Source organism: Ranitomeya imitator, chromosome 3 (assembly GCF_032444005.1).
Source record: "Ranitomeya imitator isolate aRanImi1 chromosome 3, aRanImi1.pri, whole genome shotgun sequence".
Lineage (NCBI taxonomy): Eukaryota > Metazoa > Chordata > Amphibia > Anura > Dendrobatidae > Ranitomeya > Ranitomeya imitator.
In genome coordinates, this window is record NC_091284.1 from 794,446,871 (window position 1) to 794,474,566 (window position 27,696).

The window sequence follows — 27,696 nt, forward strand, 5'->3', positions numbered from 1 at the left end:
GGGACTCTCCTCTGTGATGACTACATGCCCTAGTACAGTGTTCCTCAACTTCGGTCCTCAAGAGTCACCAACAGGTCATGTTTTCAGGAGTTCCTTTGTATTGCACAGGTGATTGAATGCTTGCCTGTCCAGGTGATGCAATTATCACCTGTGCAATACTTAGGAAATCCTGAAAACATGACCTGTTGGTGGCTCTTGAGGACCGGAGTTGGGGAACACTGTCCTAGTACATATACAGAGACCCTTTTGAGTTCAGTGCAATCTTGATCCATAGATCCTAAAACAATTTCCTATTCAATCATATGGGTGACAACTGGCTCACTATTGAAAGCCCGATCGCTAAATGGAAAGGGGACCGTGCATATTCAATAGAAGGGTCTATCGGACTGTCAAGATAGGCAATTTAATGGGACATTTCAGAGCTCCATTTTTGTGATTGGGGAGAGTTTCAGCAATCAAACCCCCAGTGATCGGCAAGTTATCATCTATCCTGTAGAATCCTAAGACTGTCATAACTATTTAAGGTGAAATTAGTAAAGTATAGACTTAGGCAACATTACTGACCGGAGACTGAGCTCGTGTACTTTATTTAACACTTATTAGCTTAGAAAATATTGATATGAAATTTTTTTTCCAGCATTAGGGAAACTTATTATAGCAAAGAGTAAGTCATTTAGTGCCTGTGTGAATCCGACAGCCTTTATAGCATGCATTTATCACAGTTATTGTACCGTACTGAAAGCTAAAATATAATTAACACGGAAGAAAATACGGTATTCTGACTTAGGCTGGAATTTTTATAGAAGTTTTGCTGTGGTTTTTTTTAGCTAAGTGCAAGAATGGATAAGGATGTATTCATAAGTTGAGGTCAATATATAATTAAAAGTTCATCTAAATTGCATCAAAAGAAAAACATGGTTTTAAAGCAGCTTTTCAGGCTTTTTCGGGTCTTACAAATGAAACATCTAATATAATAATCGCCAGTTGGAACTTCTGGCCGCTGTCCCTGAATCCCATAAGGCACCACGGCAGTGTCACTTGCGCAGGCGCACTTCGTGGCCTGCGCAAGAGACATACTTGTCTCCGCTATTCCCACACAGGTGCAGTAACAGCCGCATCGTTACTACGCATGCGTGGGAATAGCAGTGACATGTATGTCACTTACGCAGGCGCCTGCGCAAGTGACATTCACGTCACCATTATTCGTGCACATGCGCAGTAACAGCATTAATTTCACCGCACTCCCGATGTGATAGCATCGGGCCTATTTCTAGTGTTAAATAAGTACCTTAAAAAGCACACAAAAAGACAAGTTATTGAAGTTTCAACCGCAACTCAACTACCACATGCAAGTACACCCTAAGGCTCCATTTTTCATGGGTGTTGCGAATTTTATTTTAAATGATGCACCTGCACATTTCATACATGTTCATTTTGTCTTGAACATTAACGGTACATAAAAAAAAACAAAAAGAAAAACATATCCAAGTGTGGTCTGCTGAATCCATGCACTGTCCAATCATCACATTTTTAGCAGAAGCCTGAAAGTTTTGAAGCAAAATTAACTGATGTTTGGAACTGTTCATAATTCCCTCAATCTTGACTAAATACCCAGTTCCAGCTGAAAAACATTCCCAAAAGCATAAAGCTTCCTCCACAATGCTTCACTGTGGGTGTGATTTTGTTTTGTGATGTACAGTGTTGACTTTGAAGCAACAAACATACCTTTTGGAATTATGGCAAAAAAGTTAAACCTTGGACTCATTAGGGGGGTGAGTCCGTTCCTCCTCGTGGTGCCCCTGGATAAAGCCTGATGCTGCAGGCCAAACTGAACGCGGACAAATGTAACTTTTGTGACTGGCAGAACGGAAGGTGTAATCTTCAAACTTTTATAGATAACAACTATGGGAATGCCTGTCACAAATGAGAATATGATGAAGAAGTAGAATAGGAAGAATAATAATAGTTGAAGAAAATGAATATGTAGAATAGGAAGAATAATAATAGTTGAATAAAATGAATATGAAGAATGTAATAAAAAAAAAAATTGGCAGAAGATGAAGAAGAAGATGAATAAGGTGAAGAAGTTGATGTCAAAGATGCTGATGATGATGATGATGATGATGATGAAAGTGTGGGAAAAGTAAAAAAAAAGGGGAAGGGTGTGGAATAGTGAAACATCAATATCTGACAAAATAAAAAAAAAGTTACATAGTCAATATCTTAGTCACTACGAACGTCTTTAAAAAAAAAAAAGGCTATTCTATTTGATTGCGCTAAACCTCTATGACTTTAATGTCTCCGCCACCTCCCCAAATACATCCTGCATTATTCTTTGTTGTTTTCCTTCATGTAGAATGAACCTACAAGGAAAGAAAGGGTTTATTTTAATTCCGATATTTTGGTCCCATTGACTTGCATTGGGATCGGGTATCTGTATCGGCGATATCCGATATTTTTTGAATATCGGCCGATCCTATCCGATACCGATACTTTCCGATATCGGAAGGTATTGCTCAACACTAGTCAACAACCCCCAGAGCCCTTCCTCCCAACTTCCCATCCCTCCACCTCCAAAACCAACTTCTCCACCATTACAGAAGATCAACTCTCCACTCTACTCTCAAGATCACATCTCACCACCTGTGCACTTGACCCACTCCCATCCCACCTCATCCCAAACCTCACCACAATCTTCATCCCAACCCTAACTCATCTCTTCAACCTATCACTAACAACTGGTGTTTTCCCCTCAAGCTTTAAACATGCCTCCATCACACCTATCCTCATAAAGCCCTCTCTTGACCCATCCTCTGTATCTAGCTATCGCCCTATATCACTTCTCCCCTATGCCTCCAAACTACTGGAACAACACGTCTACCTTGAACTGTCCTTCCATCTCTCTTCTTGCTCCCTCTTTGACCGCCTACAATCTTGCTTCCGGTCACACCATTCCACCGAAACTGCCCTAACTAAAGTCACCAATGACCTCTTAACCGCCAAGAGCAAGCGACACTACTCTGTCCTCCTCGACCTGTCGGCTGCCTTTGACACAGTGGACCATTCCCTATTATTACAAACCCTCTCATCCCTTGGCATCGCAGACTTGGCCCTATCCTGGATCTCATCATACCTAACAGACCGGACATTCAGCGTCTCCCACTCACACACCACCTCCTCACCTCGCCCTCTATCTGTCGGAGTCCCACAAGGTTCAGTCCTTGGGCCCTTGCTCTTCTCCATTTACACCTTTGGCCTGGGACAGCTCATAGAATCTCATGGCTTTCAGTATCACCTCTATGCTGACGACACACAGATCTACATCTCTGGACAAGATATCACCTCCCTTCTAACCAGAATCCCTCAATGTCTGTCCACTATTTCATCCTTCTTCTCCGCTAGATTTTTGAAACTTAACATGGACAAAACAGAATTCATCATCTTTCCCCCATCTCACGCGACCCCCCCCAACGAACCTATCCATTACAGTAAATGGCTGCCCACTCTCCCCAGTCCCACACGCTCGCTGCCTCGGGGTAATCCTTGACGCTGATCTCTCCTTCAAACCACATATCCAAGCCCTTTCCACTTCCTGCCGACTTCAACTCAAAAATATTTCACGAATCCGTTCATTCCTCAACCATGAATCTGCAAAAACCCTAGTCCATGCCCTCATCATCTCTCGCCTTGATTACTGCAACCTCCTGCTCTGTGGCCTCCCCTCTAACACTCTCGCACCCCTCCAATCTATTCTAAACTCTGCTGCCCGACTAATCCACCTGTCCCCCCGCTATTCCCCGGCCTCTCCCCTCTGTCAATCCCTTCACTGGCTCCCCATTGCCCAGAGACTCCACTACAAAACCCTAACCATGACGTACAAAGCCATCCACAACCTGTCTCCTCCATACATCTGTGACCTCGTCTCCCGGTACTTACCTACCCGCAACCTCCGATCCTCACAAGATCTCCTACTCTACTCCCCTCTTATCTCCTCTTCCCACAATCGTATACAAGATTTCTCTCGCGTATCACCCCTACTCTGGAACCCTCTACCACAACACATCAGACTCTCGCCTACCATCGAAACCTTCAAAAAGAACCTGAAGACCCACCTCTTCAGACAAGCCTACAACCTGCAGCTCGATCGACCAAACCGCTGCATGACCATCTCTACCCTAACCTACTGTATTCTCACCCATCCCTTGTAGATTGTGAGCCTTCGCGGGCAGGGTCCTCATTCCTCCTGTACCAGTTATGACTTGTATTGTTTAAGATTATTGTACTTGTTTTCATTATGTATATCCCTCCTCACATGTAAAGCGCCATGGAATAAATGGCGCTATAACAATAAATAATAATAATAATTAGACCATAAAACATTTTCCCACATGGTTTTGTCAGAATTGATGTAGGCTTTGGCAAAACATACAATTGTCGGGCTTAGCTGTTTTTCTTTGTAAGAAAAAGCTTCCATCTTGCCACCCTACCCCACAGGCCAGACATATGAAGAATATGGGAGATTGCTGTCACATTTAATATTCCTGCAGCTCCTTTAATGTTGCTGTAGACCTCTTGGCAGCCTTCTGGACCAATTTTCTTTTCGACTTTTCATCAATTTTTGAAGGACGTCCAGTTCTAGGTAATGTCACTGTTCTGCCAAATTTAAGTCAGTTCTTGATAACCATCCATGGTATATTTAGTGCATTGGATTTTTTATTTTATACCCTTCTCCTGACTGATCACTTTCACCAATGCCATCCCTTTGCTGAGTTGTTAGCTGGTTAAAGAGCGTGGCTTTTAAAGTAAAGGCAACTACAAAAATATTAGGAAAATCCTCCGAGAACAGAGACTTTATATGGGGATAAACAGAATCATTGTAAATGATGGCAACACTGCACCGACTACTATTTAACATGACTATAAATGTGATTTGCTTATTCTGAACACAACCACATCCCAATTATAACAGTGTGTTCAGTGTGCAAAAACATTATTTTAGTTTTGATCTTTTTATTTTCTTCGACAAAATGATTTCAGTTTAACTGATATATAAACCCTTTCCCATCCCCAAATCACCATCTTTCTCCACTTTAGTCTTATGGGAAAAGACTGGGAACTCTCCGCATTTCCTCTCTTGTTCTGTTTATCAGAAAATGAGCTACTGACTTCTGCTCCTCCCTAGATACCCAAACAGCTAGAAAACTAAAAATATTTCATTTGTCTTCTTTGATGTCCAAGCAAAACTCCCCGCGAATGTGCAATGTCTGTGGGAGACAGCAGCAGGTTATTTGTATTCAGACTGCAATTAAAATAGTACAAAACATAGAAACTTGGGGAAAGGAAGGTACCAACATATAGAAATATCCCATAATGCTCAATCTATAACTACACATACACTAATATATACAGAAGTACAGCCATATCTCACTTCTATATACTGCTGACATATAATATGGCCATATAACACTGCACATCCAACCAGTGGGATCCAGCTACTCCCATCAACTGTTTGGAGAAGTCTGGCCATAATTGGTCTTCATGGAAGAATTGTAGCCAAAACTCAGAAATGCGACATGAAAACAAGGACAAGTGACTCAGCTATGTACAAAAATATAGGAATTGGGGTGCAGAAAAATGGCAGCAGGTGCTCTGAACTGATGAGTCAAAATGTGAAATATTTGGCTGTCACTTAAAGGCAGTCTGTTCGCGAAGTGTCGGAGAGCGGCACAATAATGAGTGTCTGCAGGAACAGTAAAGCATGGTGGAGGGTCCCGGCAATTTTAGGCTGTATTTCAACAAAAGGAGTTGGAGATTTAGTCAGGATTAATTGTGTCCTCAATCCTGATAAATACAGATACTTATTCATCATGGAATACCATCAGGGAGGCGTCTGATTGGCTTAAATGTATTCTTCTTCAGGATAATGACCCCAAACATCCAGATAATGTCATTAAGAACTATCCTCAGCGTAAAGGAGAACAAGGAGTCCTGGAAATGATAATCAGGCCCCACAGAGCCCTGATGTCACACCATCCAGTCTATCTGGGATTAAATGATAACACAGAAGGATTTGCACATGAAGATTTGTGGTCAGTTCTCCAAGATATTTGAAACAATCTTCCGGGGAATGAGTGCGATAAGTAATTGTTTAAGAAATGGGGCTGACATTTGCAAATGGATAATCCTCCTAACAAAAGCATTTGTGGAAACTCGATCATTTACTGAACTTTGACCCAATTTTGCCGATTTTGGAGGAAAATGCTCTGGAATCCAAGCACGAATGCCAGTGTGCAACGTTAGTGCTGAATTTGAGATTGGCAAATGTTTTTTTCCGAACAAGTTAGCTCATCTCTACTCCTAGCTACTTGCAATACAACAGAAATGGTCACTGTGGTAGTAGTAAGGCACCATGGGGCCAGTATAGTTTCACTCAGGTTCCACATTTGATGTAGAATTATATTATTCTTGCCAACTCTCCTGGATTTACTGGCTGACCTCCCCGACTCCCAGAATAATTGTGACATCTTCTTGATGGCAAAACCTGTGAAACCTATTAGATACCAGTGATCGGGGCACAATTATTGGTAAAAATTTCAGGTGTCATGGCAAGTCCAGTGCTCAGAGAGGTCTTGTTGACGTCCATCAGTATGATGAACAGCATCATGTAGGTCATAAGCCTCAGTGCCTGTCCCATCTCCTCCAGGTTGTTCTCTCCTGTGTATGGAGAGGGGGAGATCTCTTTGAAATAGGTCCCCAGCCATTATTTCGCTACTAGTTTGCCATGTCCTATATTGTTTTATGGTTATAATTTATGGCACTATAGCCTGAGAATGGTAATGTGTCTCCTTATTTCAGTACCTTTTGATGCTGAGATGGGGGTATTATTTGGGCACTGTATAGTAGTGCAGCGCCCCAGAGATCTGGTCGTTGCAGTATGACACTCTGCCGCTAAGGGGAGTGATGGTACGTCTGATGGCACTGAAGGAGTTCATCTGACCAGGTATCACCAGCACACATTACACTTCACACTCCGGCCACTAGGGGGAGCAAAAGGCTTTATTTATTGGGCCCCTCCTCACACTGGTAAAACTAGGGGTTGGATAGAAAGTTAGTCAGAAGCTGACTGGGTTGGATTCAGGCAACATCCCGTGGCAGGGGGTGTTGCAGGGAGAAGACACAGGGGGGTCCCTGTCAGGCGTGGGAACCTGGCAGGTACCTAGCGAACAGAGCAGAACGTTACGGAACCGCGCCTGCACACCCTGCGGCGGTATCCTAAGAAAGAGGCACGAAGCGAAGGATATTGTGGAACAGTGAGAAACGAGATCAAGCACAAAGGAGAGCCAGTAGGAGTCGTGCCGTGAGATCGAGGCAACATCCTACTGAGACGCGTAGCCGGTGGCCGGAACACCGCGGGAGTAACTGACTCTAAGCATTACTTCGAACTCCGCAGGACAGTTAATTATAGGTTGGCTGTCTACCTTAAATTTCCTACGAAGACATAGGGGGCAACACGTGGAGAGGGGTGTCTCTAGGGTCCCGGAAGAGCTTCGAGCCTTCCCGTCATACGGGTGCGTCCTAGCCATAACTTACTGGGGGACAAGAAACTAGTAACATCTGGAACAAGCGAGAGAGAATTAGAAAGAACGAACGAACGAGAACAGCAGTTGTGAGGACTATTCCGAATGCTCAGCAGGGTAGCACTACAACACACAGGCGCTAGTGGTAGGCACTGATTTCCACCTGCAAAGGGAACTCTGGAAGTGCCCATCGGATCGTCCGGTCTCAGATAGCCCTGTTAAACGTGCTCTGGATTGCGGATCCTGAAGTCTTCAGTAAAGAGGTAAAGAGACTTCAACCTTGTGTCCTCGTTATTGACTGCACCTCACACCATCACCATCCACCTTACTGGGAAGCCCTGGGGATATACTTCACCTGTGGGAAGGTATACCATCTAGCTGCCATTCCATCACCCCAGCGGACCCCACAGCAGCGTCGGTCACCCTGACCGAACAGCACAGGTGGCGTCACGAAACTTTGACAGACTCCTATCACCTTTTACTGGACGCCCCTTAGCAGGGTCACGGACCCGGTCTAGCCACCGTGAGAGCCTCAGAACCGAACCAGAGCGGCCCGGTACCGAGAACTCATGGCCCTGTGTCTGGGGGCGCTCCAGTAGCATTCTTTTTACCTGTATAGTATCTGTTCAATTAATAGCTGTTGATAAGTTACATTAGTGAAAACTGAGGCTGTGGTCACACTCACTGTCGGATGAAAATTGCAATGAACCTGAACAGCTATGATGGTTGATATACTGGCCACAAGGTTTTGTGACTGAAATTACAAAATTAAGTGATTTTAGAACAAAAAGTTCAAGGACTTTTGGTGATCACAGCCACAGTATTTTCGTCTCTCAGCACATCTGCTGCATATGCACACAGATTAAGGCTATGTTCACATGTTCAGTATTTTTCATCAGCATCTGTAAGCCAAAACCAGGAGTGGGTGATAAATTATGTATAATACTTAAGGTAAGACTTAAAAATACTCAGTTACCCGTTTCCAGGAATTACAAGATTAGGTGGACTAGAGTGGTTTCCCACAGCTGAAAGTTAACTTATTGACATCAGCAGTCAGACACTAAAGCCACGTTAACACGTTCAGTATTTAGTGAGTATTTTTCATCAGTATTATGGAAACCACGCATTGTATCTTAATTAACCATACGTATATTAGCAAATCAAAAAGAATTGGCTGTTATCTGCATGTTGGCTTTTGAATGTAAGTATTTCTTTCTGGCTGGTCAAGAAAACAGATCTGCTCCATTGACCATTGCTGAACCATGGATATGTTTGGAGAAAGCCAGGATTGAGACCCGCTGGTCGCCTGGCTCCATGCAGATATTCAGAGAAGCCAGGTTGTGACCCTCAGATCAACAGGCCTTGTACCTCAATGGACTGTCATCTTCCTAAGCTTGTCGTTACCTCCTCTCTGTGCATGCCACAGGTGGGGTAGCCGACCCTGGGAGCTCTGAAGTAACAGCTGCCATTATCCCGGCGAGTCAGCTGAAGGGCGAGACTCTAATGTTCACCATCTTGGAGTATTTTGCTTGAGCTGTTCTGTGTGTTATCTGCCTGTTTTGTGGCTCAATAAAGCATTGCCACACTGTTTTACCCTCACCCTGTGTTGTCTGAGTAGTATTATGCCCATGCTAAAAGGAGATCGGGCGTTCGGGGGGATGATCCAAGGTCCATGTCGTTTTGGCTAGCTGACCTTGGTGTCCGCCGACCTCTGTGTTTCTACAAGTATGTGTTAGCCAAAACCAGGAGTGGAGCAATTAGAGGAAAAGTATAATAGAAACACGTCACCAGTCCTGTATTTATCACCCACTCCTGGTTTTCACTTACTGTACAAATAATGATGCAATATACTGACCAAATACTGAATGTGTGAATGTGGCCTTAGTGATCCTGAGAATACAGCTCTGAATTTCGACAATGAGGCACTGCATCTCTGTAACCAGGCTCGGACTGGCCCATTGGAGAATTCCTGTAGCATACGCCCATTTGATTGAAATTTGCACCATTATTACCGAGGGACATCATTTTGGAACGAAGGGGCACAGAAGGAAAAGATAAACTGTTCCAGAATTAGTGGGGCAAGGACAATTGGAGGAGGTGCTAAGGTTAAAAAAATAAAAATCTACGAAAGATCCTCTTTAGCTGGAACGGAAGGATGGATGCTCGATCTCCACTCCATTCATTGTCCACGAGACTGCTGGACATATAGGAGTGCTGTTCTTAGCACTCCTAAGTTCCTAACAATGTTAGGAGCAAAGGTCAAGCATACATACGTCCGTTTCATTCTTCAGAACCCCTGGCCTGGTTTCAGTAACATAGGGGCTCCCATATATATATGGTTTATAGCATTGATCTGGAACTTGTGGGTCTATATCTGCAGTTCTCCCAGACATGCTGGGAATTGTAGTTTTGGAATTGGAAAGAAACAGGTGAAATACAATATCATCATATTATAGGAAACAGCAGGAGGATTCAGATCATTTTAAGAAACAAAATACAATAATAACTGAGCGGAGAAACCAACATAATTAAAGTCCCTCATTAGATCGTCTCCATTCTCAATTAGTTGATTTCAATAAACATGACATCACATTCCCACTTCCAGGCAATCGTATGTTGTGTTCAAATAGTTTCTGCCATAATTGCTTTAAAAATAAATAAATAATAATAATAATGATAATAATAACAGCAATCAATCATTGATTCTTTAGGATGTCATCTTCATATTATTCTCAAGAATCATTGCAATTTGCTGTATTCACAAGAAATCTATGCAAACGTATGGAAGTAAGGATGAAAGAAAAGCCATATAAATCGTACAGATTGCATTTTCAAGGGTATAAAAACCAGGTGCCATATTTGTACATTCAGAAGTAAAGAGGTTGTAACGGTGCATTTTGTTTCCCAGAAACAACGCCATTCTTTTTCACAGGTTGTCTATGGTATTACAGTTTAGCCTCATTCACCTCAATAAGGTGAACTTCACTGTAATAGATCTTGCACATGAGAGGTGCTGAAAAAAAACAAACAAAACTTTTTTGCTAATTTTGGACAAGACAACCGCTATAATATAGGTGATAATATAGGTGAATCTAATGAAAATGTAGAGTCCCTGTGGGTGGAGATAAGGGGAGGGGGAAAAAATAATAGATTACTGATAGGGGTTTGTTATAAGTCTCCAAAAATAATGGAAGCAATGGAGAATATCCTCATAAAGCAAATAGATGAAGCTGCGACTCAAGGAGAAGTCATTATTATGGGGGACTTCAACTACCCTAAAATAGATTGGGGAACGGAAACCTGCAGTTCCAGCAAAGGAAATCGGTGTCTGACAACTATGAGAGACAATTACCTTTCACAACTGGTTCAGGACCCAACAAGAAGGGGGGCACTGCTAGACCTAATATTAACCAACAGGCCAGACCGCATAGCGAATATAAGGGTAGGGGGTCACTTGGGGAATAGTGATCACAAAATAATAAGTTTTCATGTATCCTTTAATAAGATGTATAGTAGAGGGGTTACAAGGACACTAAACTTCAGGAGGGCAAATTTCCAATGGATGAGAGATGATCTTGGTGCAATTAACTGGGACGATATCCTGAGACATAAAAACACACAAAGAAATGGGAGATGTTTATTAGCATCCTGGATAGGACCTGTGCACAGTACATACCATATGGGAATAAACATACTAGAAATAGGAGGAAACCAATATGGCTAAATAGAGCTGTAAGGGGCGCAATAAGTGACAAAAAGAAAGCAGTTAGAGAATTAAAGGAAGTAGGTAGGGATGAGGCATTAAATAAATACAAAAAATTAAATAAATTCTGTAAAAAGCAAATCAAGGCAGCAAAGATTGAGACAGAGAGACTCATTGCCAGAGAGAGTAAAAATAATCCCAAAATATTCTTTAACTACCTAAATAGTAAGAAACTAAAAAATGATAGTGTTGGCCCCCTTAAAAATAGTCTGGGTGAAATGGTGGATGAGTGTTATGATCAGGTGACCTTGGAGCAGCATGAAACCTTTCCCTGGAGTAGGTGGTAACTATACAGACCGCAAACCCTGATCTTAACACCGCAACTAGAAATAGCCGTGGGGTGTGCCTAACAAAACCTAGACACCTCGACACAGCCGGAGGACTAAATACCCCTATAGATGGAAATAGGAATACTATCTTGCCTCAGAGCAGAACCCCAAAGAATAGGCAGCCCCCCACAAATAATGACTGTGAGTAGTAGAGGAAAAGACACACACAGGCAGGAAACAGGATTTAGCAAATGAGGCCACACTAGCTAAATAGGAAAGAATAGGACAGGATACTAAGCGGTCAGTATTAAAAATCCTTCCAAAAAAATCCACAGCAGAAAATACAAAAACTCCACCATCTAACTAAAGATGTGGAGTGTATATCTGCAACTCCAGAGAATCCAACAAGACTGAGAGAACACTGACACAGTCTAAGCTGGACAAGAGAAAAACAAATGAACAGCACAGAATACAAGCACACTGCATGTGTGCCACAGAAAAAGAAACAGACACTTATCTTTGCTGAATTGGCAGCTAAGCAGGAGAAGCCAGAAAGTGATCCAACACTTCACAAGAAACATTGACAACTGGCAAGGACTAATGAGTCCTGCAAACCTAAATACCCCAGTCAGATTTGCAATCAGCAGATACACCTTTCCAGAACTGCAGGCCAGGGACAACTGCATTACCACCTACAGCCACCGGAGGGAGCCCAAAAGCAGAATTCACAACAGATGAGGATGAGGAAAAAGCTAAATTACTTTTTTTCATCAGTATTTACACAAGAAAATCCCATGGCAGACAATATGATCAGTGATAACAAAAATTCCCCATTAAATGTCACCTGCTTAACCCAGCAGGAAGTGCGTCGGCATCTAAAAGTCATTAAATTGACAAATCTCTGGGCCCGGATGGGATACACCCTCGAGTACTGCAGGAATTAAGTACAGTCATTGATAGACCATTATTTTTAATCTTTAAAGACTCCATAATAACATGGTCTGTACCACAGGACTGGCGTATAGCAAATGTGGTGCCAATATTCAAAAAGGGGACAAAAACTGAACTCGGAAATTATAGGCCAGTAAGCTTAACCTCTACTGTGGGTAAAATCCTGGAGGGCATTCTAAGGGATGCTATACTGGAGTATCTGAAGAGGAATAACCTCATGACCCAGTATCAGCACGGGTTTACTAGGGACCGTTCATGTCAGACTAATCTGATCAGCTTCTATGAAGAGGTAAGTTCCGGACTGGACCAAGGGAACCCAGTGGATGTAGTGTATATGGACTTTTCAAAAGCTTTTGATAAGGTGCCACACAAAAGGTTTATACATAAAATGAGAATAATGGGGATAGGGAAAAATATGTGTAAGTGGGTTAAGAGCTGGCTCAGGGATAGGAAACAAAGGGTGGTTATTAATGGAGCACACTCGGACTGGGTCACGGTTGGCAGTGAGGTACCACAGGGGTCAATATTGGGCCCTCTTCTTTTTAACATTTATTAATGATCTTGTAGGAGGCATACAGAGTGGAATTTCTATATTTGCAGATGACACTAAACTCTGCAGGGTAATCAATACAGAGGAGGACAATTTTATATTACAGGATGATTTATGTAAACTAGAAGATTGGGCTGATAAATGGCAAATGAGCTTTAATGGGGATAAAAGTAAGGTCATGCACATGGGTAGAAATAATAAGACGTATAAATATGTGCTTAATTCTAAAACTCTGGGCAAAACCGTCAATGAAAAAGACCTGGGAGTATGCGTGGATGACAAACTCATGCTTAGTGGCCAGTGTCAGGCAGCTGCTACAAAGGCAAATAAAATAATGGGATGCATTAAAAGAGGCATAGATGCTCATGAGGAGAACATAATTTTACCTCTATACAAGTCACTAGAGCGACCACACTTAGAATACTGTGCACAGTTCTGGTCTCCAGTGTATAAGAAAGACATAGCTGAACTAGAGCGGGTGCAGAGAAGAGCGACCAAGGTTATTAGAGGACTGGGGGGTCTGCAATACCAAGATAGGTTATTACACTTGGGGCTATTTAGTTTGGAAATACGAAGACTAAGGGGTGATCTTATTTTAATGTATAAATATATGAGGGGACAGTACAAAGACCTTTCTGATGATCTTTTTAATCATAGACCTGAAACAGGGACAAGAGGAAAAAAGGTTTAAGCATAATAACAGACGCGGATTCTTTACTGTAAGAGCAGTGAGACTATGAAACTCTCTGCCGTATGATGTTGTAATGATTGATTCATTACTTAAAGGGAACCTGTCACCTGAATTTGGCGGGACCAGTTTTGGGTCATATGGGCGGAGTTTTCTGGTGTTTGATTCACCCTTTCCTTACTCGCTGGCTGCATACTGGCCGCAATATTGGATTGAAGTTCATTCTCTGTCCTCCGTAGTACACGCCTGCGCAAAGCAATCTTACCTTGCGCAGGCGTGTACTACGGAGGACAGAGAATGAACTTGAATCCAATATTTTGGCCAGCATGCAGCCAGCGGGTAAGGAAAGGGTGAATCAAACACCAGAAAACTCCGCCCATATGACCCAAAACTGGTCCCACCAAATTCAGGTGACAGGTTCCCTTTAAATTTAAGAGGGGACTGGATTCCTTTCTTGAAAAGTATAATGTTACAGGGTATATATACTAGATTCCTTGATAGAGCGTTGATCCAGGGAACTAGTCTGATTGCCGTATGTGGAGTCGGGAAGGAATTTTTTTTCTCAGTGTGGAGCTTACTCTTTGCCACATTTTTTTTGCCTTCCTCTGGATCAACATGTTAGGGCGTGTTAGGTTAGGCTATGGGTTAAACTAGATGGACTTAAAGTCTTCCTTCAACCTTAATAACTATGTTACTATGTGCTTTGCTCTAGATTTCCCGAACCACTTTTTATTCAAATAAATTCAAAAAGGTACCCGCAAGACTAAGATATATACTGTTCAGTGTATGTCTAGGACTAGGGATGAGCGAACGTGCTCGGTGACGCTCAGATATCACTCAAGTATCTCAGTGCTTGATTGTACTCGTTACTCGGCGAGTATTGGGCGGTGATCTATGTAAAACTCAAATCCCCCATAATTTTGACGCTTGTTATGCAGCCAATAATCATGTGGGGAATTCCTGCGCGTCACTGTAATGCCGTAGCCATTTTGGTTGTCGCATTACTGTGATTGGGTGACCATGTGACATCATCAGGGCTTATAAAAGAACAGGTGCCACCTGGCTCGCCACACCGCACAGCTCTGTAATACTTCGTCATGGAGGGAGATAGTGCTTGCCATGGTCTGTGTGTGCACAGTATAATAAATCAGAGGCCTGTAGTGATGATACTGGTGCTGAAGCTGAGCCATCATACCAACAGCCCTTCTAAGGGCTAATCGTTTGCTTAGATATTTGCATGAGGAGTAGGGAGAGTGACAGAATCCAGTCAGTAGACAGGAACTAGGTCTGTACAGTCCCTTGCAAAATATATAGCTGCAGCTTTTTTTGTGAAAAAATTAATATATAGCGTGTCCGTAAAGTCATGGTGCACTTTTGACCAGTCAAAGGATCTATTTATAGTTTACATTTTGGCGCACTTTCTCTGGCCCAATCATATCAGACCTGTTCATGAGGAGAGATATCAAGAACCAATCAAACAACACAAACTCATTTAAGCTGTTGCTGAGCCCCAGTCAGATTAACCCCTGATTAACTGAACTCTGATTAACCCCTTCCCGACCTGTGACACAGCGTATGCGTCATGAAAGTCGGTGCCAATCCGACCTGTGACGCATATGCTGTGTCACAGAAAGATCGCGTCCCTGCAGATCGGGTGAAAGGGTTAACTCCCATTTCACCCGATCTGCAGGGACAGGGGGAGTGGTAGTTTAGCCCAGGGGGGGTGGCTTCACCCCCCCCCCCCGTGGCTACGATCACTCTGATTGGCTGTTGAAAGTGAAACTGCCAATCAGAGCGATTTGTAATATTTCACCTAAAAAACTGGTGAAATATTACAATCCAGCCATGGCCGATGCTGCAATATCATCGGCCATGGCTGGAAATACTAATGTGCCCCCACCCCACCGATCACCCCCCCAGCCCCCCGATCTGTGCAGCGCTCCGCTCCCCCGTCCTCCTGTCCGCTCCCCCCGTGCTCAAGTCAACCCCCCCGCACTCCGATCACCCCCCCCCCGCACAGCGATCCCCCCCGTGCTCCGATCACCCCCCCTGCATAGCGATCCCCCACCCCGTGCTCCAATCCACCCGCACTCACACCGATCCTCATCCGTGCTCCGACGCCCCCCACCCCGTGCTCCGACGCCTCCCCCCCGTGCTCCGACGCCCCCCCCCGTGCTCCGACGCCCCCCCGTGCCCTGATCTCCCCCCCCTTATACTTACCGAGCCTGCCGGTGTTTGTCTTCTTTCCTGGGCGCCGCCATCTTCCAAAATGGCGGGCGCATGTGCAGTGCGCCCGCCGAATCTGCCGGCCGGCAGATTCGTTCCAGAGTGAATTTTGATCACTGAGATATAACCTATATCAGTGATCAAAATAAAAAAATAGTAAATGACCCCCCCCCCCCTTTGTCACCCCCATAGGTAGGGACAATAAAAAAAATAAAGAATTTTTTTTTTTTCACTAAGGTTGGAGTTAGAACTAGGGGTAGGGTTAGGGGTAGGGTTAGGGGTAGGGTTAGGGTTAGGGGTAGGGTTAGGGTTAGGGTTAGGGGTAGGGTTAGGGCTAGGGTTAGGGGTAGGGTTAGGGTTCGGGATATGCACACGTATTCTGGTCCTCTGCGGATTTTTCCGCAGAGGATTTGATAAATCCGCAGTGTTAAACCGCTGTGGATTTACCGCGGTTTTTCTGCGCATTTCACTGCGGTTTTACAACTGCGATTTTCTATTGGAGCAGTTGTAAAACCGCTGCGGAATCCGCAGAAAGTGACATGCTGCAGAATGTAAACCGCTGCGTTTCCGTGCTGTTTTTCTGCAGCATGTGTACAGCGATTTTTGTTTCCCATAGGTTTACATTGAACTGTAAACTCATGGGAAACTGCTGCGGATCCGCAGCGTTTTCCGCAGCGTGTGCACATACCTTTAGAATTAGGCTATGTGCACACGGTGGCTGAGGATTCACAGCGGATTGGCCGCTGCGGATTCGCAGCAGTGTTCCATCAGGTTTACAGTACCATGTAAACATATGGAAAACCAAATCCGCTGTGCCCATGGTGCGGAAAATACCGCGCGGAAACGCTGTGTTGTATTTTCCGCAGCATGTCAATTCTTTGTGCGGATTCCGCAGCGTTTTACACCTGTTCCTCAATAGGAATCCACAGGTGAAATCCGCACAAAAAACACTGGCAATCCGCGGTAAATCCGCAGGTAAAACGCAGTGCCTTTTACCCGCGCATTTTTCAAAAATGGTGCTGAAAAATCTCATACGAATCCGCAACGTTGGCACATAGCCTTAGGGTTGGGTTGGAATTAGGGTTGTGGTTAGGGGTGTGTTGGGGTTAGGGTTGTGATTAGGGTTACGGCTACAGTTGGGATAAGGTTTAGGGGTGTGTTGGAGTTAGAATTGAGGGGTTTCCACTGTTTAGGCACATCAGGGGGTCTTCAAACGCAACATGGCGCCACCATTGATTCCAGCCAATCTTGTATTCAAAAAGTCAAATGGTGCTCCCTCACTTCCGAGCCCCGACGTGTGCCCAAACAGTGGTTTACCCCCACATATGGGGTACCAGCATACTCAGGACAAACTGCGCAACAATTACTGGGGTCCAATTTCTCCTGTTACCCTTGAGAAAATAAAAAATTGCTTGCTAAAACATAATTTTTGAGGAAAGAAAAATGATTTTTTATTTTCACGGCTCTGCGTTGTAAACGTCTGTGAAGCACTTGGGGGTTCAAAGTGCTCAGCACATATCTAGATAAGTTCCTTGGGGGGTCTAGTTTCCAAAATGGGGTCACTTGTGGGGGGTTTCTACTGTTTAGGCACACCAGGGGCTCTGCAAACGCAACGTGACGTCCGCAGACAATTCCATCAAAGTCTGCATTTCTAAAGTCACTACTTCCCTTCTGAGCCCCGACGTGCGCCCAAACAGTGGTTTACCCCCACACATGGGGTATCGGCGTACTCAGGAGAAACTGGACAACAACTTTTGGGCTCCGATTTCTCCTGTAACCCTTGGGAAAATAAAAAATTCTGGGCTAAAAAATTATTTTTGAGGAGAGAAAACGTATTTATTATTTTCACGGCTCTGTGTTATGAACTTCTGTGAAGCACTTGGGGGTTGAAAGTGCTCACCACATATCTAGATAATTTCATTTCGGGGTCTAGTTTCCGAAATGGGGTGACTTGTGGGGGGTTTCTACTGTTTAGTCACATCAGGGGCTCTGCAAACGCAACGTGACGCCCGTAGAGCATTCCATCAAAGTCTGTATTTCAAAACGTCACTACTTCACTTCCGAGCCCCGGCAAGTGCCCAAATAGTAGTTTACCCCCACATGTGGGGTATCACCGTACTCAGGAGAAACTGGACAACAAATATTGGGGTCAAATTTCTCCTGTTACCCTTGGGAAAATAAAAAATTGCGGGCTAAAAAATCATTTTTGAGAAAAGAAATTTTTTATTTTATTTTCATGGCTCTGCGTTATAAACTTCTGTGAAGCACTTGAGGGTTCAAAGTGCTCACCACACATCTAGATTAGTTCCTTTGGGGGTCTAGTATCCAAAATGGGGTCATTTGTGGGGGATCTCCAATGTTTAGGCACATAGGGGCTCTCCAAACGCGACATGGTGTCCGCTAATGATTGGAGCTAAATTTCCATTTAAAAAGCCAAATGGCGTGCCTTCCCTTCTGAGCCCTGCCGTGCGCCCAAACAGTGGTTTACCCCCACATATGGGGTATCTGCGTACTCAGGACAAACTGGACAACAACATTTGTGGTCCAATTTCTCCTATTACCACTGGCAAAATAGGAAATTCCAGGCTAAAAAATCATTTTTGAGAAAAGAAAAATTATTTTTTATTTTCATGGCTCTGCATTATAAACTTCTGTGAAGCACCTGGGGGTTCAAAGTGCTCAGTATGCATCTAGATAAGTTCCTTGGGGGGTCTAGTTTCCAAAATGGGGTCACTTGTGGGGGAGCTTCAATGCATAGGCACACAGGGGCTCTCCAAATGCGACATGGTGTCCGCTAACAATTGGAGCTAATTTTCCAGTCAAAAGGCGCGCCTTCCCTTCCGAGCCCTGCCGTGTGCCCAAACAGTGGTTTACCCCCACATATGAGGTATCGGCGTACTCGGGAGAAATTGCTCAACAAATTTTAGGATCCATTTTATCCTATTGCCCATGTGAAAATAAAAAAATTGAGGCGAAAAGAAATTTTTTGTGAAAAAAAAGTACTTTTTCATTTTTACGGATCAATTTGTGAAGCACCTGAGGGTTTAAAGTGCTCACTAGGCATCTAGATAAGTTCCTTGGGGGGTCCAGTTTCCAAAATGGGGTCACTTGTGGGGGAGCTCCAATGTTTAGGCACACAGGGTCTCTCCAAACGCGACATGGTGTCCGCTAACGATGGAGATAATTTTTCATTCAAAAAGTCAAATGGCGCTCCTTCCCCTCCGAGCCTTACCATGTGCCCAAACAGTGGTTTACCCCCACATGTGAGGTATAGGTGTACTCAGGAGAAATTTCCCAACAAATTTTAGGATCCATTTTATCCTGTTGTCCATCTGAAAATGAAAAAATTGAGGCGAAAATAATTTTTTTGTGAAAAAAAAGTACTTTTTCATTTTTACAGATCAATTTGTGAAGCACCTGGGGGTTTAAAGGGCTCACTATGCATCTAGATAAGTTCCTTGGGGCGTCTAGTTTCCAAAATGGGGTCACTTGTGGGGGAGCTCCAATTTTTAGGCACACGGGGGCTCTCCAAATGGTGTCCGCTAAAGAGTACAGCCAATTTTTCATTCAAAAAGTCAAATGGCGCTCCTTCCCTTCCAAGCCCTGCCGTGCGCCCAAACAGTGGTTTACCCCCACATATGAGGTATCAGCGTACTCAGGACAAATTGGACAACAACTTTCGTGGTTCAGTTTCTCCTTTTACCATTGGGAAAATAAAAAAATTGTTGCTGAAAAATCATTTTTGTGACTAAAAAGTTAAATGTTAATTTTTTCCTTCCATGTTGCTTCTGCTGCTGTGAAGCACCTGAAGGGTTAATAAACTTCTTGAATGTGGTTTTGTGCACCTTGAGGGGTGCAGTTTTTAGAATGGTGTCACTTTTGGGTATTTTCAGCCATATAGACCCCTCAAACTGACTTCAAATGTGAGGTGGTCCCTAAAAAAAATGGTTTTGTAAATTTCGTTGTAAAAATGAGAAATCGCTGGTCAAATTTTAACCCTTATAACTTCCTAGCAAAAAAAAATTTTGTTTCCAAAATTGTGCTGATGTAAAGTAGACGTGTGGGAAATGTTATTTATTAACTATTTTGTGTCACATAACTCTCTGGTTTAACAGAATAAAATTTAAAAATGTGAAAATTGCGAAATTTTCAAAATTTTCGCCAAATTTCCGTTTTTATCACAATTAAACACAGAATTTATTGACCTAAATTTACCACTAACATGAAGCCCAATATGTCACGAAAAAACAATCTCAGAACCGCTAGGATCCATTGAAGTGTTCCTGAGTTATTACCTCATAAAGGGACACTGGTCAGAATTGCAAAAAACGGCAAGGTCTTTAAGGTCAAAATAGGATGGGTCATGAAGGGGTTAATACACTGCCAGGTCTGTGACATCATGCAACCACAAGCTTATGCCAGCTGTGTGGTTTTCCATGTCAGTCGAGATGTGGATGGTACAGAGGAAAGTTCAGTGTGTTATGTGGCTCGCTAAATTCGAATCTGTGACCAAAGTGCTATGTGAATATTGGCGCGTTTATAAGGAAGCGCCACCACATAGAAATAACATTACTAGGTGGGATAAGCAGTATAAGGAAACCTGCAGTTCGGTAGGAAAACCCCATTCTGGTAGACCATCAGTCAGTGACGAGTCTGTAGAGGCTATACGGGATAGCTACCTAAGGAGCCCTAAAAAATCTGTGCGTGCATGTGCTTGAGAATTACACCTAGGCAAGACTACAATTCATAAGATGTTAAAGAGTACAAACTGCGGCTGTTGCACGCTATCAAACTGGCGGATAGACCCAAACGTTGCTCGTTTGCTACAGATATGCTTCAAGAGATCAACAATGATGCAAGATTTCTGCAGAAGATTGTGTTTAGCGATGAGGCAACCTTCCATATCTGTGGACATGTTCATCGCCATAACGTCCGAATATGGGCTGCTGAACTTCCTCATGCCTACGTTGATTACGAACCTAACACCCCTAAAGTGAACGTGCGGTGTGGCCCGATGCATGATAAGGTAATAGGCCCATTCTTTTTCGCGGAGCGGTCTGTGACGACAAACACGTATCTTGACAGGTTGGAATTGTATGCAGTGCCACAATTTCCAGAAGGTGTCATCTTTCAACAGGACGGCGCTCCTCTACACTGCGCCACCATTGTGTGTGAGTTTCTGGATAGAACAATCCCCCAGGGGTGGATAGGCATGGGTTCTGTCAAGCCATGGCCACCATGCTCCTCGGATCTAACGCCCTTAGACTTTTACTTTTGTCGTTATGTGAGGCAACATGTGTACATTGAACGTTTCAACGACATTAATCACTTAAAACAGAGAATGACAGACGTTATTCACTCTGTTACACCAGACGTCCTTACCCACGTGTGGCAAGAACTTCACTATTGTTTGGATGTGTGTAGGGCAACAAATGGAGCCCACATCGAACTGCACTGAATAAATATGAAACTGGGAGGGTTTATCTATTATTTGGAGCAGATTTCACATTTCTATCCTTTTTTTGTTGCTTTCCATTGACTGGTCAAAAGTGTACCATGACTTTATAGACACACTGTATTGTGTGATCCATAGAGTATCACATGCTTTGTTGTACATTTTTGTGTTATAAAACACACAAAAGTGTTGAAATTTTTTTCTTGATTACATTACTCACCCTTCGAGTATTCCGTGGCTTTGGGTACATTTTTGTGATATTTAATACTCCAAAAGAGCGCTTTAAAATTGTTGGGTTAAATTTCTCACCCAGACTGTATTTGTATACATTTTTGTGATATTTAACACTTCCAGAAATTTTTCTGGATTCAGTTCCTCATCCACACAGTATTATTTGGTCTGTGGTACATTTTGTTGGTATAGAACACTTGCAAAAAGCATTGTAAAATTTTTCTGATTTTAATTATTAATTCATACATTATTACACGTTCTGTGGTACATAACAGTGTTATTAACCTTCAAAAAAACACTTTGACTGCAGCAGCTAACCAAATTTTTTAATATACACATGTATATATATATATATATATATATATATACACACACACACATATATATATATATATATATATATATATATATATATATATATATATACAGTGGGGCAAAAAAGTATTTAGTCAGTCAGCAATAGTTCAAGTTCCACCACTTAAAAAGATGAGAGGCGTCTGTAATTTACATCATAGGTAGACCTCAACTATGGGAGACAAACTGAGAAAAAAAAATCCAGAAAATCACATTGTCTGTTTTTTTAACATTTTATTTGCATATTATGGTGGAAAATAAGTATTTGGTCAGAAACAAAATTTCATCTCAATACTTTGTAATATATCCTTTGTTGGCAATGACAGAGGTCAAACGTTTTCTGTAAGTCTTCACAAGGTTGCCACACACTGTTGTTGGTATGTTGGCCCATTCCTCCATGCAGATCTCCTCTAGAGCAGTGATGTTTTTGGCTTTTCGCTTGGCAACACGGACTTTCAACTCCCTCCAAAGGTTTTCTATAGGGTTGAGATCTGGAGACTGGCTAGGCCACTCCAGGACCTTGAAATGCTTCTTACGAAGCCACTCCTTCGTTGCCCTGGCGGTGTGCTTTGGATCATTGTCATGTTGAAAGACCCAGCCACGTTTCATCTTCAATGCCCTTGCTGATGGAAGGAAGTTTGCACTCAAAATCTCACGATACATGGCCCCATTCATTCTTTCATGTACCCGGATCAGTCGTCCTGGCCCCTTTGCAGAGAAACAGCCCCAAAGCATGATGTTTCCACCACCATGCTTTACAGTAGGTATGGTGTTTGATGGATGCAACTCAGTATTCTTTTTCCTCCAAACACGACAAGTTGTGTTTCTACCAAACAGTTCCAGTTTGGTTTCATCAGACCATAGGACATTCTCCCAAAACTCCTCTGGATCATCCAAATGCTCTCTAGCAAACTTCAGACGGGCCCGGACATGTACTGGCTTAAGCAGTGGGACACGTCTGGCACTGCAGGATCTGAGTCCATGGTGGCGTAGTGTGTTACTAATGGTAGGCCTTGTTACATTGGTCCCAGCTCTCTGCAGTTCATTCACTAGGTCCCCCCGCGTGGTTCTGGGATTTTTGCTCACCGTTCTTGTGATCATTCTGACCCCACGGGGTGGGATTTTGCGTGGAGCCCCAGATCGAGGGAGATTATCAGTGGTCTTGTATGTCTTCCATTTTCTAATTATTGCTCCCACTGTTGATTTCTTCACTCCAAGCTGGTTGGCTATTGCAGATTCAGTCTTCCCAGCCTGGTGCAGGGCTACAATTTTGTTTCTGGTGTCCTTTGACAGCTCTTTGGTCTTCACCATAGTGGAGTTTGGAGTCAGGCCGGCGTCACACTGGCGTTTAAAACGGCCGAGTGCAATGCGAAAAAACATCGCATTGCACTCGGACCAATGTTAACATATGGGGCCGCTCCCAGCAGCCGACTTTTTGGCGCCCGTTTTCCTCGGTCCGAGACAATCGCAGCATGCTGCGATTGTCACCGATTATCGGATCGGACTTGCCAATGCAAGTCTATGGATGCGATGAAAAATCGGATTACAAACGGACCACAAGTGTGACTTGCGATTAAATCGCCAGACTTCGCCAGGTGACAGGAAATTGCATCAGGCATTGCCAGGAAGCTTTGGCATGCTAATTACACTGGGAGAGTTAAAAAAAACCAGGAACAACGCCTCCACGGATTCCTACAAGCATGTCGACGCTAATTAACGTCGAGATGCTCATAGTTCTGGTCCAAGAGAGACCAGAACTATGGGACCAGAGAGATGCCCACTATGCCAACCGGGCATGCAAGGAGGCAGCGTGGAGAAGAATATGTTGCCAAATGTTCCCAGATTATGCAGACAGATCTCGGGAGGACCAGGAGAGAATTAGTAAGTACACTAATGTATTTTTTGGGGGGTTTTGTCAACACAGTAAAACGTGCATTTTTGTAGTTTGAGGGGGGGGGGGGGGAATTTAGCAAAAGTGTCCTCCTTGTCAGATAACCAGCTTTTTCAAAGTATTACGGCACATTGTTATGTGTGAATGTTTACCCTTTAAATTTTGGGCCGCAATGTATGTTGTCCCCATTACTTGGCTATGCATTAATCACCACATTTTTCAATCAAAAATTTTACCATTTCTTGTTGATGTTTTGCCCCTATCTTAGCCAGTATATAGGTGACTTAAAAAATCATCATTGTAGTTACTTTCCTTTTCAAGTATGTTCTGATGAAGGTCCTTTTCCACCCTTTTTTTTTTTTGGTGGTTTAATCAATTAATTAATTGATTGTTTTTGTTTTCCAAGTCAATTTTTTTATGGTCTGAACATACCATATTTGTGTTTTCAAAACTTGTGTTTTGTGTTACATTTCAGTGAATGATGTGACAAGGCGTTGGCGTAGCTGTAGGGATTCATATAGGAGGGAGAGACAGCTGCGGAGCCGGAGTGGTGCGGATGGAACTACCAAGAGGAAATACCTCTACTTTGACAGGCTGAATTTCCTAGCTCCGGTGATGGATCTGAGACCGTAAGTGAATTTTATTATTATGTTTTTGTTTTATTTTGGTGTTTGAATTTATTTAATTTATATGATTTAATTTCTAAATATAGCACTGAATCAAACCTGACAGAGAGGGAGACGGGTACCGAATCAGAGGTGCAAATTGATCCAGTGGGTGATGATGATGAACAGGCTGGTCCTTCCTCATCACTTTCCAGAAGCACCCAATCAGCACCACCACCACCACTACCACCACCGGAATCAGAAAGCCAGGCTGCACATCCCGATGAACAGGCCATCAGTAGCAGCCCCACCATGCCTCTGGCTGCCTCTCCCCAGGCTTCTGGCATCCCACGGCGAGCCCGGCGAAGAAGAGAAGGAGCAGGGTCTGTCACAAGGACTCAGGTGGACAGAGGTGTTTTGGATTACTTGTCATCAGTGACTCGTGATGATGGGGAGGAGGCATATGGACGCAGTCTGGCACAGTATCTCAGGGCTATTCCCCGTGAGTTCCGGTTGCGTACAAGAGGGGCTATACAAATAGTCCTAGATGCCAGTACCCCACCCAATAATCCCAGGCCTGTTTTTGCTTTTTTAGAAAGGTGGCAGCTTACAAATGATAATCCAATAGAGTCACATGTAAGCCATCAAGTGCAAGGTGAATCAGCCTCTCATCCTCCACAAGCTCCTCCTCCTACTCAAGCACGGATGCCTACACCTCCGCCACAGCTAGCACCACTCACAAATGTGCCTCATCAAGGCCAATATATGGGCCATAGTGCACATGCCCAATATGGCCACTTGAACATACCCAATGTTGTTGGCTGGCCACAACATGGGTATGGGCGACATGGCCATATTGGGGGATATAGTCAGTTTGGTCAGCCCTACACTCAGGACAACCCTCAACATTTACAAAATTTACAATACCATAACCCACAACTGGATCCTGGAAGGTTCCAACAGAATCCAGGTCTGTCTGCCACCACACATGCTGACACTGATGTTGGCCAGCAACCTAGGCAAGCAACCCAATCTGGACCACCGCCTTCTCCACCCCCGACCTACCATCATTTGTAGTTTTGATTTTGTGACACAGTGAGTGCCTTCTATTTTTTTATTCAAAAATTTTATGTTTGGTTTTATATTTGGACATTGATATGTGAGGATAACATTACACCATATGTTTGAAATATGGTTTTCTAATTTTCATACAAAACTAAAAATAAAAAGTTCCATGTTTAAGCACAATGACTCCTTGTTAATGTTAGGACATGTTACGTAATTTGTTAGCTAAATATAACAGGAAAACAATAGAACAAATAGAATAGAACAAAAGAACATACCCAAAATCGGGAAATGAAGAGAGTTTATGCTAGGAAAATCTAACAACACTACATAGATAATGCATCCTCTTGACAGGGAGTAGCACCCTGAGGTGACACTAAATAAGTTGTTAACTCATCACGTACTTTAAGTCATCAAGGGGACGATGGGGAGGGTGGGTCCTAGGGCAGGAAGTAACTATGCTGATTCTAGGAACAGCAACATATCATTGTTTAGACATACAATAACGTAATGATAAGCCGCTCCTCTCAAGAAATAGGTTTGTGCATTCTGGTGTCCGGAAACGTGACCTCAGGGTGCCCAATATCACCAAAAAATAAAAAAAAAACAAGGCCCATCCAAGAATATGGCAAATAATTGTCAGGATGGCTACGCAGACATGATTCTAGATGGGGGAAATGTCCTTTTAGTTAGCCTTTGCCTCAAAAGTGGATGGACCAACATTCTTGCTCCTCCTTCGCGGATCCACAATCACAGGGTATGCCTCTCAAAAACATCTGAAGAAAACACAATTGAAAAGCACACGCTCAGTGGTGGTTCAATGCCAGTCTGTCATGTTTGTCACAAAGCACAACTAACACAAAACAAGCAACAAATGTTGGGTAAAGTTGGTAGCCTCACAATAAATAGGTGTCTGGCTGCTGTTTTTAATTTATTACAGGCCTAAAAACCGTTATTTGTCCATTTTGCAAGCCGCCGACAAAATATCGCCAGACGGATGTCAAACGGATTTCGAACGGACGCTCACATGCGAGGAAATCGCATCCTCGCATTACAATCGGATTACAGACGGATCAGTGTTTAGGAAACATTTGTGCGATTCTCGTCCGTATAAAACGGACCGATTTTTTAGACGTTGTGTGTGCCGCCGGCCTCAGACTGTTTGAGGGTGTGCACAGGTGTCTTTTTATACTGATAACAAGTTTAAACAGGTGCCATTACTACAGGTAATGAGTGGAGGAAAGAGGAGATTCTTAAAGAAGAAGTTACAGGTCGGTGAGAGCCAGAAATCTTGATTGTTTGTTTCTGACCAAATACTTATTTTCCACCATAATATGCAAATAAATTGTTAAAAAAACAGACAATGTGATTTTCTGGATTTTTTTTTCTCAGTTTGTCTCCCATAGTTGAGGTCTACCTATGATGTAAATTACAGACGCCTCTCATCTTTTTAAGTTGTGGAACTTGCACTATTGCTGACTGACTAAATACTTTTTTGCCCCACTGTATATATATATATATATATATATATATATATATATATTACATATATTATATACAGTTCTGGCAAAAATTAAAATTAAAGATTAAAATTAACTAAAGATAAAATAAAAAATAAAAAATTAAAATTAAGAGACCACCACATCAAAACCCTGTCAGGGGCAGCCCAATCTCCAGTCCTGAACCCTATTGAAAACTTCCGGAATGTAATCAAGAGGATGATGGATAGTCAGAAGCCATAAAACAAAGAATTGCTTACATTTTTGCCCCAGAGCAGTGTGAAAGACTTGTGCAAAGCATGCCAAGACGCATGAAAGCTGTGATTAAAAATCATGGTTATTCCACAAAATATTGAGTTTTGAATTCTTCCGGAGTTAAAACATTAGTATTGTTGTTTATAAATGATTATGAACTAGTTTTCTTTGCATTATTTGAGGTCTGAAAGCACTGGTTATTTTTTTAAAATTTTGACCATTTCTCCTTTTTGGAAAAAAAAATACAAAATTTATTACTTGGAACTTCGGAAACATGTTGTCAGAAGTTTATAGAATAAATGAACATTTTTCATTAT

General features: G+C 42.9%; 2 protein-coding genes across 2 annotated transcripts in view; one reads left to right on the top strand and one right to left on the bottom strand.

Annotated features, from left to right (window-relative positions):
- TRPC6 (transient receptor potential cation channel subfamily C member 6) overlaps positions 1-27,696 on the bottom strand; it is a 250,146-nt gene that overhangs the window by 213,073 nt on the left and 9,377 nt on the right. The gene's annotated exons all lie outside the window — the stretch shown is intronic.
- Positions 24,386-25,739, top strand: LOC138672359 (uncharacterized). Its single transcript, XM_069760300.1, has 2 exons — positions 24,386-24,584; positions 24,668-25,739. Exons 1-2 carry the CDS (start codon positions 24,571-24,573, stop codon positions 25,635-25,637), a joined length of 984 nt encoding a protein of 327 aa, XP_069616401.1. The 5' UTR covers positions 24,386-24,570; the 3' UTR covers positions 25,638-25,739.